The sequence below is a fragment of the Carassius gibelio genome, chromosome A8, assembly GCF_023724105.1.
Source record: "Carassius gibelio isolate Cgi1373 ecotype wild population from Czech Republic chromosome A8, carGib1.2-hapl.c, whole genome shotgun sequence".
Lineage (NCBI taxonomy): Eukaryota > Metazoa > Chordata > Actinopteri > Cypriniformes > Cyprinidae > Carassius > Carassius gibelio.
In genome coordinates, this window is record NC_068378.1 from 26,469,389 (window position 1) to 26,485,576 (window position 16,188).

At 35.9% G+C, this 16,188-nt stretch overlaps 1 protein-coding gene across 1 annotated transcript; it reads right to left on the bottom strand.

Annotated features, from left to right (window-relative positions):
* Positions 1-6,391: 6,391 nt before the first annotated feature.
* On the bottom strand, positions 6,392-10,449 carry LOC128019050 (sterile alpha motif domain-containing protein 3-like). Its single transcript, XM_052605005.1, has 4 exons — positions 9,445-10,449; positions 8,799-8,954; positions 8,017-8,109; positions 6,392-7,647 (listed from the first exon to the last, which is right to left on the bottom strand). Exons 1-4 carry the CDS (start codon positions 10,441-10,443, stop codon positions 7,324-7,326), a joined length of 1,572 nt encoding a protein of 523 aa, XP_052460965.1. The 5' UTR covers positions 10,444-10,449; the 3' UTR covers positions 6,392-7,323.
* Positions 10,450-16,188: the final 5,739 nt, after the last annotated feature.

The following is a 16,188-nucleotide window of genomic DNA, read 5'->3' on the forward strand; positions in this document are numbered from 1 at the left end:
GCGTTTCCCTAAAAAGTTCCTTCGTTACCAATAGAGTTCAGTGGAACTAAGGACCGTAGTAAGCTAACTGCAGATGTGATTCACATCATTCATGTACGTAATGAGCAGATGCACACTTTGATCAGAGCCGCAATAATGTGATTAGGTGCATGTAAATGCACTGATTGATGATAATCAGCAATGTTTATGAAAAAGATCATGTGACACTGAAGACTGGAGTAAAGTTACTGAAAAATTCAGCTTTGCCTCATAATTATTTCAATAAATATGTTTTAAAGTATATTTGAAAAAGAGTATGAAAACTTTTTTTCTTTTTTTACAATATTACTTTTTTTTTTTAATTTTGAGACTTCTCTTGAAAGCCCTAAAGAAAAGATTCCAGATTTTGACTGGTTGTGAACATACATGAGCAACATTAACAAGATGATCCTCCCTTTCAGCTCAGAGAAGGATGTTGACAGTGCAGGCTCAGGATGAAGAAGAGGAGGAAGAACACATTTAACAATTTTCTCATAAACTTTCCATGTGTTATAATAAAAACAATGAACATGACTACAGTAATATGCTAAATGTTATTAAAAGATTCCAGTATTTCCTGAAGAAGCTCAGGTGCTGAGAAAGAGCCTTGTTCTACAGCAAAACACTGCATCAAGCCTCCTGTCCTTCCCTCAGAAGAGCCTGTCTTCTGCTGCTGGGGTAAGAAACACACTCTTCCTCTTCTCTATCGGCTGTCCGGCAGCTAACCCTGCCTCCTCAGCACTGTCTGAAAGAGTCTTCTCTTCAGTCAGTAATCAGAGATTCCGTTAATTCAGATCAGCACTTCGGAGCGTTTTCGCGACTCCGTTGATTCAGATCGGGACTTCGGAGCCTGTTTGTAATTTTTTTAAATTCAGATCTGGACATCGGAGCAGGAAGTTTTTGTCAAACAGTTCATTGGTGACAAATGAATATTTGACCTGAGGCTTTTTTTTTCACCCTGGCGATTTGATTTTTAAATGATTTCAATGACATTTGGATGTCAATACTTCTTGTACCTCAGTTGCATGTGTTGTTTTATGAATTGTGGATGGATTTATCAACTGAGAAATAAAGTTGAACAGAAATTATCATGAACTCTTAAAGATGATGATGAAAAGAAAAGGTAATATTGCATATAAAATTATATCTAAGTATGAACTAACTTGCGCAATACAGGAAATATTCTTACTTTACCCTAAATCAGTGAAAAAATGTTTGGCTCAGTTTACAGAAAAGTGTACGTTTCACATCCTTTCATTATGGTGCAACATTATTTCCTCCTCCGATGAGTATTTAACATCTTTATTATTGTGGGGATTAGTGTGTAAGTGCTATGCACACACACACACACACACACACACACACACACAGAGAGAGTTTGGGATCAGAATGATTTCTTTATGTTTTTTTTTTTTACAGGAATATACTCATCAAAACTGCATTTATTTGATCAAAAATACATGGGGAAAAAGTAAATATTATTATAGAGTAAAACAACATTTTTCTATTTTAATATACATTAAAATCTATTTCATTTCTGTGATTTTCAGCATCATTCCTCCAGTCTTCAGTGTCACATGCTCTTCAGAAATCATTCTAATATGATGATTTATTATCAGAGTTGTGCTGCTGAACTGTGGTACTTCTTTCAGCATTCTTTGATGAATGAAAAGTTAAAAAGAAGAGCATTTATTTAAAATATAATTATTTTCTAACAATAAACACTAGAGGTCAAAAGTTTGGGGTCAGTAAAATGTATTCTTTCTTTCTAAAAAAAAAAAGAAATAGAACTCTTTTAGGATGTATTGTTGATTGTTTTGATTCAGATCGGCACTTCGGAGCCTGTTCGCGACTCGGTTGATTCAGATCCGCACTTCGGAGCCTGTTCGCGACTCGGTTGATTCAGATCGGCGCTTCGGAGCCTGTTCGCGACTCGGTTGATTCAGATCGGCGCTACGGAGCCTGTTCGCGACTCCGTTGATTCAGATCGGCGCTTCGGAGCCTGTTCGCGACTCGGTTGATTCAGATTGGCGCTTCGGAGCCTGTTCGCGACTCTGTTGATTCAGATCGGCGCTTCGGAGCCTGTTCGCGACTCGGTTGATTCAGATCGGCGCTTCGGAGCCTGTTCGCTACTCGCTTGATTCAGATCGGCGCTTCGGAGCCTGTTCGCGACTCGGTTGATTCAGATCGGCGCTACGGAGCCTGTTCGCGACTCCGTTGATTCAGATCGGCGCTTCGGAGCCTGTTCGCGACTCGGTTGATTCAGATCGGCGCTACGGAGCCTGTTCGCGACTCCGTTGATTCAGATCGGCGCTTCGGAGCCTGTTCGCGACTCTGTTGATTCAGATCGGCGCTTCGGAGCCTGTTCGCGACTCCGTTGATTCAGATCGGCGCTTCGGAGCCTGTTCGCGACTCGGTTGATTCAGATCGGCGCTTCGGAGCCTGTTCGCGACTCTGTTGATTCAGATCGGCGCTTCGGAGCCTGTTCGCGACTCGGTTGATTCAGATCGGCGCTTCGGAGCCTGTTCGCTCCTCGCTTGATTCAGATCGGGACTTTTGGATGTCAATACTTCTTGTACGATCAGTTGCATGTGTTGTGTTTTATGAATTGTGGATGGATTTCTCAACTGACAAATAAAGTTGAACAGAAATTATCATGAACTCTTAAAGATGATGATGAAAAGAAAAGGTAATATTGTATATAAAATTGTATCTAAATATGAACTAAATTGCGCAATACAGTAAATATTCTTACTCTACCCTAAATCAGTGAAAAAATGTTTAAAGTGTACTTTACACATCCTTTCATTATGATGCAACATTATTTCCTCCACAGATGAGTATTTAACATCTTTATTATTGTGGGGATTAGTGTGTAAGTGCTATGCACACAAACACACACACACACACACACACAGAGAGAGTTTGGGATCAGAATGATTTTTTTATGTTTTATTTTTTATTTTTACAGGAGTATACTGATAAAAACTGCATTTATTTGATCAAAAATACCGGGGAAAAAGTTAAATATAGTATAGAGTAAAACAACATTTTTCTATTTGAATATACATTAAAATCGATTTTATTTCTGTGATTTTCAGCATCCTTCCTCCAGTCTTCAGTGTCACATGATCTTCAGAAATCATTCTAATATGATGATTTATTATCAAAGTTGTGTTGCTGAACTGTGATAATTCTTTCAGCATTCTTTGATGAATGAAAAGTTAAAAAGAAGAGCATTTATTTAAAATATAATTATTTTCTAACAATAAACACTAGAGTTCAAAAGTTTGGGGTCAGTAAAATGTATTCTTTCTTTCTAAAAAAAATTTTTTTTTTTAAATTCAGCGGAGCAGGAAGTTTTTGTCAAACAGTTCATTGGTGATAAATGAATATTTGACCTGAGGCTTTTTTTTTTAACCTGTCGATTTGATTTTTAAATGATTGCAATCAGGGGCGTAGTAACCGGGGGGGGGGGGGGACGGGGGGGACACGTCCCCCGCACTTTTAGAAACAGGTGATTCTGACCCCTGCTATTTTTTTTTTTTTTTTTTTTTTTTTTTTTAGGATCCAGCGTAAATATTTCCAGTAGTGTTGTCTGATTTGTTACTTAGATTTGAGTGAAGTAACATTCAGCCACTCACAGAGCGAATCATCTCCTGGGCGCGTCTGCTATGAGCTTCAAATCTCTTGTTGCTCTTCTGAATTTTCGTTCGTTCGTTTGTTCACTTATTAGGCCGTCTGGGATAAAATGCACCCCAGAAAAAAGCAAAGGACGATTACATCCTTTTTTCAAACACACACTGTAAGTATGTTACAGTATGTCGCGATGACACGAATCGCGCGATAAAGTTTTCATGTTATGATTTAACCTATTGAACCCGTATGGACCTCGTCACGTCGCGCCGGATTCAGTGTGTTAAATGCTCTCCTAATTGTCACTTTGGATAAAAGCGTCTGCTAAATAAGACGTAACAATATTATTGGTTTCTGCTGTCTTTTGTTTGTCTACGTGCTGCTCGCGGAGTAAAATTATCATTTCACAATAAATCATATTTGTTTTGCAACGAATATCTTAAAATACTTTATCAAATTTTATTCTTTTAATTCATAACTGTTACTTTATGTCCTAACTAGTCTGTAGGAAAGGCAGGCTGTGACGTCACTGGCAGAGAGAGGGGGCAGTTGCTCAACCTCTCCAGAATGTGTACAGGTGAGATTTGTATATAAAAAAAGCAGATTGACTATCTTAAACTGCGGTAGGGAACTTTTGACGCTCTAGCGGTTAATAAACAGAACTGCTTGCGTCTTGCGGAAGAACATCGTAGCAGGAACTACTTCTCTCTATTTGTATTTCTTTTGTCTTGCAATAAAAAAAAAAAAAAAAAAAAAAAAAAAACTACTTCTCTCTGTTTATGTCTATGAAGAATCACAAAGGTACTGGGTTACTCCGCCGCGGTATCCCCGAAGCAATCTAAAATAGTCCGAATATAAACACTTATTATAGGTGCACCCTAGTGATTCAGGACAAGCTAAAAACACGGTTTGGAAAATGGATTCATGGTGTACTCGCTTATTATATACATTTTTCTAAATTTTGAACACAAACAAAGTTACGGACCGCAGCTCTGATTGGTTGTTTTTTACTGGGAGTGATGTATTTCTGCAAATGGCAATAGGACACTGGGAGGAGCCAGAGGAGCTTGATTTTTTTCACAGATTATCTGTCTCATATTTTTCATAAAATATATGTTGTATAAAATTACTGTAGATGTAATCTGTATACTCATTTAACACCTGTTTTTGTCCAACTGTTAAAAAAAAAAGTTATTGTTCAAATGTAGTGCAACTGAAATATTGTAAATATCATAAAATATCTTTATTTCATTAAAAAAAAAAAAAAATTATAGGTGGTCTCCCATTGGTCTCAAAGTCCTGCAGTATTTTTAAATTTTGAGTATGATTTAACAAAAATAGGTTCCTGTAAGCTATCATGTCATGTTCCCAAATTTGAAAAAGTAAAATGCCAATTGGTATTCTATTTAGAATTTATTATGAACATCAGCTTTGGGTCAAATCACCATACAGCTGTCCCCCCCACTTTTAAAATGGCTGCTACGCCCCTGATTGCAATGACTTTTGGATGTCAATACTTCTTGTTCCTCAGTTGCATGTGTTGTTTTATGAATTGTGGATGGATTTATCAACTGAGAAATAAAGTTGAACAGAAATGATCATGAACTCTTAAAGATGATGATGAAAAGAAAAGGTAATATTGCATATAAAATTATATCTAAGTACACTCTAAGAAATGAAATGTTGTATTTAATTAATAAAGTTATGTCAACCGGTCCCACAAAACTTAGTTGCTTAAATGGAAAAGGTAATATACAATTAATTGTAACATAATGTTTTAAGTAAATCGTTCATAACGGTGTTAATTAAATGGTACATTACACAATTATTTTGAATAAATGTAAATTATTGTCTTGAATTTAATGACTATAGCTTGAACTAACATTACCGGTTTAAGTTCAATTAACTAAACAGAAATAAGCTTTGCTAATGTTATCCATTTGAGTTGATTATACTTGCCCGGTTTAAAAAAAAAAAAAAAAAAAAACTACTCAAGTCACTTTAATTAACTTTATTCACTTTGGGTTTTGAAGTAGAAGTCAAAAAGTAAGGTACATTACTATATCTGGGATTATCATGACTGATACAATTATTACAAATATATAAGCAAAACTTATATACGAATACAAATTGTACTAATACAATTGAAGACACCAACATAAATCCACGTATAAAACGCAAATAGACCAAAATAAATAAATCAAAAATATAAAACTTGTTTGTGAATCTCTTTCACCATCTGATAATGTTAAATCCCATTATAGCTTTATAGTCCCAAAAGTGAATCTGAACTTTGACAACATCAAGAATGTTTAACATGTATTGCCTGCTGCAATAAAAAAATAGAGGCAAATCCTTAGTTTTTTAGCTTAATAAACTCATTTAACTATAAACTTTTCTCAAGGAAAAAAAAAACAATTTGACAACTCGGACTAACATGACTTTCAAATAAATGGAAAAATGATGATTTGCACTGCATGTCCACTATGTGCCAGATTTCGTTTGATGTGTCTCATCAAATTTGATCACAAAATACATCATTGGCATTGGGACAATGAGACTTTTTTTTTTTAAACGGTCAGAAACAATGAGCCTAAATAATCATGTATATGCAGTAGCCTAATATATTTAACCATTCCATTTTAGTTTAAATTTTGAAAACCAAACTCCTGCCAAGAACAAAATATATTTTTAAACAAATAAAATGAGACTTTTTTTTTTTAAACGGTCAGAAACAATGAGCCTAAATAATCATGTATATGCAGTAGCCTAATATATTTAACCATTCCATTTTAGTTTAAATTTTGAAAACCAAACTCCTGCCAAGAACAAAATATATTTTTAAACAAATAACTTTTTTTTTACCTTGAGGCCTCAGTAGACTTTAGCACTTCACGTTTCAATTCCCATCAAAAAGATGAATTCAAAAAAAAAAAAAAAAAAAAGATGTGCAAAGAATAGACCAATATATATTAAAAAAATTCTAAAATATAAAACTTGTTCGTGAATCTTCCACCATCCGATAATGTTCAATCCCATTATAGCTTTCTAGTAAATCTGAACTATGACGTCAACAATGTCTAACAGGTGTTGCCTACTGAAATAAAAACTAAAGAGGCAAATCCTTGTTTTCTATATGGAGGGAGGTTAAATTAACTGAAGTTTACAATCAAGAGGATTTATGCTGCAGAAAATTCTCACTTCACCGTTAGAACATCCTATGTTCAGACTTTACATACCTGCTGACTTATCAAGAACATTATGAAAAGTACAAGTTTTATAGTTTGCTTCAACAGGAGAAATAGAAAATTTAGCAATGTTTACGTAACAAAAAACAATCTTCACCTTAAATTGTTTGAGATGGTTTCATTATAACAAACCAGTGTTTGTTGTATTTCACATCTTTTGATTCTTAAGAAATCAGAAAACAAGAGAAGTTTAAATGCCAATTACCACAACCAACATTGTCTTTAGATTGCTAGATGTTTTGTCTAGCAGCAGTCCAAAATCCAAAGAACTGAGCCTCCCCAAGCAAGTCGATGACCAACTGCAGTCCTGTCTGCTTATTACAAACCATCATTGATCTCAGCTTTATTTTGTCTAGCAGCAGTCCAAAAACAAAGTAACAGTCAACACAACTAAAGTGTCTAAAGCCAGGTGCAGGTGATTCTACTCATGCAGTTTGTTTTTGAGGACCTGCACTTTAGTGGAGAGCTTGTTCCCATCCAATTCCATAAACACTTTCTGAAGAAATTCGAAAGTGTATCGCAGTTCCTTGGGATAGCTCAAGTTTAAACAGTAGATCAAGCCAAACAGGACTGCACATCCATTTGCAACCTCTCTCAGATCTCGCAGCACTGTGCAGCCTTCAATGACGACGCCAACATCCTCAGGTGGATCTGAAGCATCCGCTCCATCATGTCGAACAATGTAGACACCCAAAGCCAGTCTCTCCATTTCCGTCATTGCATCAATACCAATATCCTCAGTAGCCTATGACAAAGAAAGAGACTCATTATTAATTATGCATCTATGACACTAGAAACAAACCCAAAAGATGTTAAGTTTACAATTAGAGAACACAATACTTTTTTATTTTTTTGTCTTTGGCTTAACTTTACAAAATGTTATACATTAACATAGAAATAAATTGTTGTCCATTATGTTTTTGGTTGATCAATCATCATATTAATTTTTTTTGAAAATTGTATGTATTGCCAACATTGGCAAAAATCAATATAGCATAACATGCATGTTCTGAGCCTACAACACATTTCAATTCACAGGTTTGTGAAATTAAAATATAAAAAATACATATTTTCTGTATCAATTTGTTTATGATTGACAAAGAATTCGACTTACCCAGTACTCCTTAATAAGGCTGTCAGGCTTTTCATTTAAGTAGACGCACAATGCCTTTAGGATGCATGTCCGTCGTACTTCAACACTGGGATTCTGTGGAAAACCAACAACTGATTTTGAACATTTTATTTGAGGAAGCGGTCATTATCACATTGACAAATCTATTACAACCTTATTCTACCATGCTTTTAATTAACTGATTTGTGCAATTTTCATGAAATGTCAGTTGTAAATCTGCAGTTCAGCTTGTGGTGTTGAATCTGCATTTGTCAATTGCCTGATACACACTCATTCCTTTTAAGGACATCATTTTGAGAAAATAATTTCACTGTTTAGTGAGCCACATTTAACATAAATAGCTCGTGTTTCTCAAGCTTATACCATTGACACCTTGAAGGAGGCAGTACTGTTCAGTTTGAACTAAAATAAACCATTGAATGGACGAATGAAAAATTGCATCAGACAATTCAGAAAAGCAGATTCAACACTTCACACAAGCAGAGTTGCAGATGTACAATTGACATTTCATGATAAATGAGCACAAAATATAAAGTATCCTTTTTATAAATTAAAAACATTTACAGAAATACATCTATTTGTACAAATCATAGAATTTTGTATTTGTGGATAGCAAATCATATTTGTAAATAGCGTAGTATTTGCAAATAATTTAACTTTCCATAGAAAGGTTAAAGACCATAATACAAAAAAAAAGAATAATCATGTTTAGAATAAATGTTAAACCCCCAGGGGTCGGAGCACAATACACCCAAAACACATACCTTGTCCATTTCTGCAATGATTACGTCGATATCACGTCTTGCTGTTCCCCCCTTCTTTTTGAATACCCTCAATAGCTGGCTAGAGTAATGATCCAGTCGGGACATAAAGGTTGAGAACAGGGGGACTGTGGTGATGAGGGTGAATTCTGCATTTACCTGTATTAAAACACAAATTCACTATGAGTCTCTTAAGTTAAAACAAATATATTTTAAATTATCACACTCCAACTCTGTGGGCTACATCTGGCCGTGGTACAATTATATCCAGTTTGCCTCAAAAGTGGAGCTGGCGTGTCCATAATATTAATAAGACAGCACTGAGACTGTTTGGCACTCAGTACCATTTCTTAACTTTGGCCCTCTCTGAAACTTGAGTGTGACACCCCTGGTGTAGAGGGAACATGAGTTGGCGTTTGGCTAAATGTTTTTAGTTGGTGGTTCAATGTATCTGTAACCAATTTATATGGATGTATGTGTAATATGCATTGTAATATAGAGTAGAACAACCACATGCATGGATTCTTACCACATTGCCTCCAAACCTTTGTCAATTAAATATGTGCTCATTTGTTTTATACCCAAATACAGTATTTAGACATCAATTCCACGTATTTAAATTAAATAGAGATGATGAATAATACTTTACCTGGCTCTCAGAAAACAGGGCTGGCCATCTGTTTTTGAACTCTGCTATGAAGGGCATATCTTTAACGACTTCCTGTCTTCTATAGGCAAAGGTTCTTTCCATTTTACTTTTGATTAGCTGTTGGTTGTTCTTCTTTTTCACCTCCAATATAAGTGCTTTCCTTTCTTCCTCGAGGCTCTCTTTAGTTTCGCCTGCAGGGTAATCAGGACAATAGTTGACTTCTGCTTTACGTGGCTTCTTAACCTGGTTAGGTCCATGACTCGTGGCACCTTGCTTTTCTTTTACAGCGTTGATGCTCAACTCGGGGCAGCCAATGCTCCTTAGTCTGGTGCGGTAGTTTGCCATTTTGTACTTTAAACTAATTTTCCAGCCATAAAAGCCAGTGACAGATCCTTTCTCCTTTAAAAAGGGATACTTTGTTATCAGAGCCTGAGCCACATTATCAAGCTCTGTACTAGAAGGATAAACTTTGTATTTGATGATTTCTGCTGCCAGACCGTCTAGTATATCGGACCTCAGTTTGTTACTTGTTGTAAGAAGAGTTCCACTGCTGCAGAAGGCTTGTTTTGCCTTTTCTAACTGAATCTGTACCTCATAACTGAACGGAGGTATTTCAAAGTTTGTGGGCCATGGCTGTGATCTAAGGGAGGTACCTGAAGATGTAGATTCAGCGGAGGAAAGTATGTCTGTGTCTGATGCTGAGGACAGCAAAAAATCATCTTCCTCTTGCGTAACATTAGTGAGTGTGAGTGTGATTGTCTCATCCGGCAAGTTAATAACTTTAACTGTGCTTTTGTCTTTGATTTCTGAAGTATCTGTTAAGTTCACAAACTCATTGTCAAAATCAATGTCTCTATACTGCAGCCTGAAATTTCCAGACAGGCCGAAGTGTCTTACAATCTCTCCTTTAAGGTCCTCTATGGAATTGGGTATTCCATTGGGCAGAATTAATTTTGATGCGTCGTCTACTCCAAATATGACTCTCAGAGTTGCAGACATCTTGAATTCATTCTGCAAAACAAAAGGAAAGTTTCTTTAAGAATAATTTCCTTTGTCTCAAAAGGCCTAGATGCCTCCTTTTCTCCCCGATTAACATATTATTTATGATAGCACTATGTAATAATAAAATGTAATTCATGTAATTCGTTATTGTATTATGAATTTGAGCACACTTTTGCAACACAACATTATATGATTAACCAATTAACTAGAAAAGTAAAGCCTCCACATACAATTAAAAATGTAAAAAAAATTTTTTTTAAATGTTTACCTGTCACATGTACAAATCTTTTTAAAGTCACCATTCGTAGGGATCCAACTTTGTAGTCAGCCAAAGGACACTGGTCAGCAAGCTCCTTCAAACCAACAGCTGCAAGCTCTCTTGTTGGATGTAACTCATAAGCTCGATAGTGCTCTCTGTACCATGAGTTAAGTTTTTTAACAATGAAAATCAAATCATCTTTTATAATGCACAGCTGAATTATTTCGGAAAATTCTGGAAGACCGCCACATGATCCATGCACAACTATCATACCTTTTTTGTAGTTTATGCCATTAACAGTGACACTTTGGGCAAGGTTTACATCAGTGATGTCAGGGTATGTCTGGGTTATTGTGTTCAATACATCCTCATTAAGGACATCAATGGGGACTTTTGAAACTTTCGCAACATCCAAGGAGGGCTTTTCATTGTCAGGACAAAGCATATTATAGGAAACCATTAACTGATGCTTTGTAGCTAATGACAGAGTTATGTTCCTGAAGTTATTTAAATGCCTAACAACTTGCTTAAAAAAGCTGTGTTTGGCCTCAAACCGCATAGTCCATAATGACACGAGGGGACCAAAACATTTAATCATTTCTGGATAGTGTTCCAGAAAATGATGTTTAGGCAACAACTTCTGTTCAGGAAAGAGTTCCTGATAACGTTCTCGATGCTCTGAGATTTTGCACTCCAAATATGCAATCGATTCTAGACAATGAACAGGGGCAACTACCAATTCAGCAATATCCTTTAAATCCAAAATCACCTGCCAAGCAGGTTCATCAGTTGGAACAAGTTTACCAATGATAAAAGGAAGTAATCGAAGAAGACACCAGTTTTCATGGGCATTGCCACCCACTGTGCGTTTCTTTTGAAAAGTTTTAGGTAGCAAATGAGGGCGGTTTGTTTTATCCCCCTCTTTATATGGAAAAGAATGGATAAGATTATTAAGGTGTTCAAGAGTGAAGAACTTCTTCGATAAAAGCACATTAATGCACAGTGCTAGTTCTACAGGAACTATGCCCTCAAACACATCGTGGACAATATCTGGGGGGTAACCACTTGTCACATTAAAGTGAGACAGACTGTCAGTTAAAACACAAGACGTTTTTACACCAAAGCAGCTTTCCCCTTTTTCTTGAGCCGTCTTTACGTGAAGCTGATGAACTTCGTTGGTTCTACGCTCAAATACCCCGGATTTCACTTCGTTCCCCTGAATGTCACAATTCTGAGCTGTACAAAACCGACAGAAATATTTTCCCGAAAAACTCTCGACAAATCCAGCTAGCCCATGAGCCCCCAGATTATCCGCAACAACACATTGTACTGTGCCCTTGATAAATGACCCAAGTTGTGGAATAAACAGTCCTTGCTGCTCCAAAGTCACTATATCATGCAATAAAGGCTCAAATATTTTTTTGTAGCCATAAGCTTTAACATGATCACTTTTGCACAACAATGCTAGGTAGATTGAGGACAGGACTGAGCTGCTACCAGGAGGCAAGTTACCTAAAATCCAGTAGACTGCACACAGTTTGTGTTTTTTGCGTGAAGTTCCCAACGGATTGCAAACCTCAAAGTCGTCGATGTACAAACATAAACTAATCCTTAAATCCTCACCTGAAAAGAAAGGGTTTCTTTTGTGGTACTCACCGTTCTGAAAAGACGCATAGTGGTCTACATTTGCAGAAGAAACTGCATGATTATCAAGAAGCTTATCAACTATATCTTTACGTCCAAGTAGCTGCTGTAGAGAATTCAGTAAGGGAATGTACTGAAAGGTTTTATTGGACCTTGCCTCTAGTACATACTCAACAGGTTCCACAACCTTAAAGTTTTCTTTATAGTACTGTTTACGTTTGAAGGCTGAGGCTAATGGACCACCTTTAGCTATAGCTATTACCAAAGGATTATTGGTAGAAATGGCTAAGATGAGTTCATTAATTATTAACTGATTAACCTGAAGGTTATGCTTATTGAAAATTTCAAAAGCTGTACTGTGTGATACAGGCACTGCAGCAGAGGTAAAAATGAAATGCAACTCTTCCAGTAACTCATCAATTGTAGAGCTTGGTACATGTGAAAAAGTCTCCAATTTCAGAAGGACTGATGCCAATTTTTTAATTATTGTGTCTTGCAAGTTCTCATTTTCTGCCTCAGGTTCAATAAAATTGTCGCAATCTAAATCGGAAGCAATTTCAGCAGTTGAATGCTTTTTAGATAGTTGATGCTCAGCATTTGTATCACATCCTTTCAATAGTCCAACTTTAAAGTCTTTTATAGTGCAATGTGCATGCTTCCTATTCTTATGGGATTTGAAAGTAGCATATATATTAGTTTGAAAACAACAATTTTCAAACATACAAGTTACTGTTTCATAACTTCTCAGATGGTTGTTTACATGAGAAAAGTAATCTGTACTAGATGCTATTTCACTTCCTGGACACAAAGGGCATGTCAATATTACTTGTTCTGTAGTCCTTAAATGTAAAACATCAACATGACATCGACTCAAATGAGTTTTAAGTGCATTCCATGTTCTGAATGAGCATGGGCATTCATAGTATGTGCATGGATATCTGGAGTGTCCCTGACCATAATGGCCATGGATTAATTTATAGTGTTTTAGTAATTGGTACCTTGTAGATTCACTTACAGGACACTGTTTGCACCTCCACATTCAGAGCCTAAAAAAAGACATGAAAGTGTTAATGATACAGAATCCCTTCCAAATCTATAGCAATTATATTTGAGCCACTGACTGGCTCATCTCATGATGGGTGCAGTGTATGCCCGCCTTAATAACAGACAGCAGCACTAATTGAATACTATAATGGAGTTTAAAAAACAAAACAAGAACAATACTAGTTTAAAACTGTAGCCTACTGGAGCTAAAAAAAAAACATTAAAAAATAACATGGCTAAGCCATGTGTTATATTAGGCTAATGTTAAATATCAATAAAAAAAAAATAAAAGCGCATTGTTTAAAGCTAAATTACAGCACAACTAAACTAAACTAACTACACAGAATTCTAATATTTCGGTAATTTAATGGCCATTTCTAACACTTAACGATGATAAGGATACAGGCTAATTCTGTGTTAATTAAGCTAGCAAGAAATCGTTTTAAACTATCAACAAAGTATACGTCTAACAGTGGCTTAGCCACGGGTGTGCCTGTGCCACCCACAGTGGCAGCTGGCACACCTAAAAATAGATGCAGAATTATTTTTTATAGTCTCAATTTTTTTTACTAAACTTGGGCTATTGTTGTTTACTTAGAAAATATATATATTTTTAAAATCAACCCTTTCACGCGTAAGTTCAAATATTTTAACTGACCCCTTGTTTCCATGGCGACGCGTAATGATTGTCACGTGACACACCGCAGCCACAACAACAACTAACAGATGTATCGCTATTCGTTTTATTTAGTTTTTCATTTTTTATTAAAATATATACACAAACTTGCTAACCATGTCAACTATCTGATATTCCGATTCTTCGTTTAAAAACCTTTATAAATTATCTTGATCTATAACGAGATGAGCGCTGCAGTTCAGAGTCCTGTCAGCCGGATTTAACGTACAGCACTTGAATTCCCCAGTTTCTAGTGAAATATATGAAAGTGAGTGGCTGTTGAACTGGACGAAGAATAGACTAAACTTTATTGTTCTGCTATGTCTGTCTGATATATGAATAAACGCAGTCGGCAAATTACATTTGATTAGATAGTTTTTGCTGGTTCCATATACATCAGTGTGTATTTTACAAACTACCAATGCATTGTTTTACAAGTGATTATGTTTATTTAAATGTATGAAACCTAAAATAAACATTATGTGGTTGAAAACACTGCATATTAATTGTGATATATGACAAGCGCTGAGCGCGTCCGTCTCTGGCTCAGCTGCAGCCAACGCGCGAAAGCAGTTTGAATCTGGCAGTACTGTGACGTCACTGAACATTCTAAGTCATACTCTCAGGGCCAGTGGCACAGAAATAAGAATCCAATGCAATAGTGCAATAATGCTAAAAATGTTAAAATGTATAATTTCCTTTTTATATTAATTTTGTTCAAATATATCTGCCGACATTCGGACTGCCAAGCAAACAGCAGCTGACTGTGACCCCAGCAGCTCCCCAGAGATCTTTGCCGCGCATATAAACCGTCTATGATATAAACAGATAATTTTTGATTGCACATTGCTAGCTAGAGCTCCTTTCTTAATTTTTTTTTTTTTAATCAAAACTCGGCTTGATGGACAGCCGGACACAAGGCCTAACCCATAATTTTGCACAGTAATCTGACAATAAATGTGGCACACCCAGAGTCTCTTTTCTGGCTACACTACTGACGTCTAAGCACAAAAAACATTTCACAAATGTACAATTCTAAAATATATTACTAAAAAAACGTTCTACTTACCAAATAATTTATGGATGATAACGGATTTACAAAAGTTTGCCAAGGGCAGGTGGAAAATGGATGCGTCGTCCCATGCATGTGCGAAATTGCAAGTACGGAAAGCGCTTTGGGACAATCTTCAACCGCTAGTAGGTTTAAAATGATCTGGTTAAGTTGGTTTGAATCTGTGACATTTTGTAGACTTGAAATGTTATACTATTAATTTAATGCAATGAAACTTGCTTATTTTTACTATATAAACATAATACTTTTAGTAATTTTACCATAAAACTAGTATTTAAATTAAACTACACCCATGCTTCATTTTTAAGAGTGTATGAACTAACTTGCGCAATACAGTAAATATTCTTACTCTACCCTAAATCAGTGAAAAAATGTTTGGCTCAGTTTACAGAAAAAGTGTAGGTCACTCATCCTTTCATTATGATGCATCATTTTTTCCTCCTCAGATGAGTATTTAACATCTTTATTATTGTGGGGATTAGTGTGTAAGTGCTACACACACACACACACACTGGTCAGAGTTTGGGATCTTAATGATTTATTTTGATGAAAAAAAAAACACAAAAAAATTCATGCTAGTTTAATTCTCAAATTGATCTGATACTTTCGTTTCACAAAAAGTAAACAAATTGTTCACTTTTTTTAGGGCCTGACTGCCACCAGTTGAGTCAATGATTCAGTGCGTTTTTTATAAGGAAATATATTCGTTACCACCTAGTAGTTTAAATGTATTATTTATTGCTTTAAAATGAACACATATATTTATCATCAGGGGAAGAGACATTCTGGGCAGCAGCAACAAGACAACTATTACAAGTAGGGATGGGTTTCAAGAACTGGTACTAATTTGGTTCCTGACTTGTTCGGTACTAAAAAAATTAATATAAGCTACAGGATCAATAGTGCTGCTAACAGTATTCTTGTAACAGTGATTCATTACCCTTTAAACACAACCACATATCCTCCAAATCATCTCCAAGTGGATGGCAGCAAGGATCCAGGATCAAGAGATCATTCTTCATGGAGACTGTTCCACAGGAAGCAGTT

What these genes read in the sequence shown, in the direction of transcription:
- LOC128019050 (XM_052605005.1), bottom strand. Translation starts at nt 10,443, where the DNA reads ATGTCTGCAACTCTGAGAGTCATATTTGGAGTAGACGACGCATCAAAA. An exon ending in CCCTGTTTTCTGAGAGCCAG is followed by an intron (nt 8,955 to 9,444) that starts GTAAAGTATTAT and finishes GTTTTAATACAG; the next exon opens with GTAAATGCAGAATTCACCCT. An exon ending in TCATTGCAGAAATGGACAAG is followed by an intron (nt 8,110 to 8,798) that starts GTATGTGTTTTG and finishes GGTTTTCCACAG; the next exon opens with AATCCCAGTGTTGAAGTACG.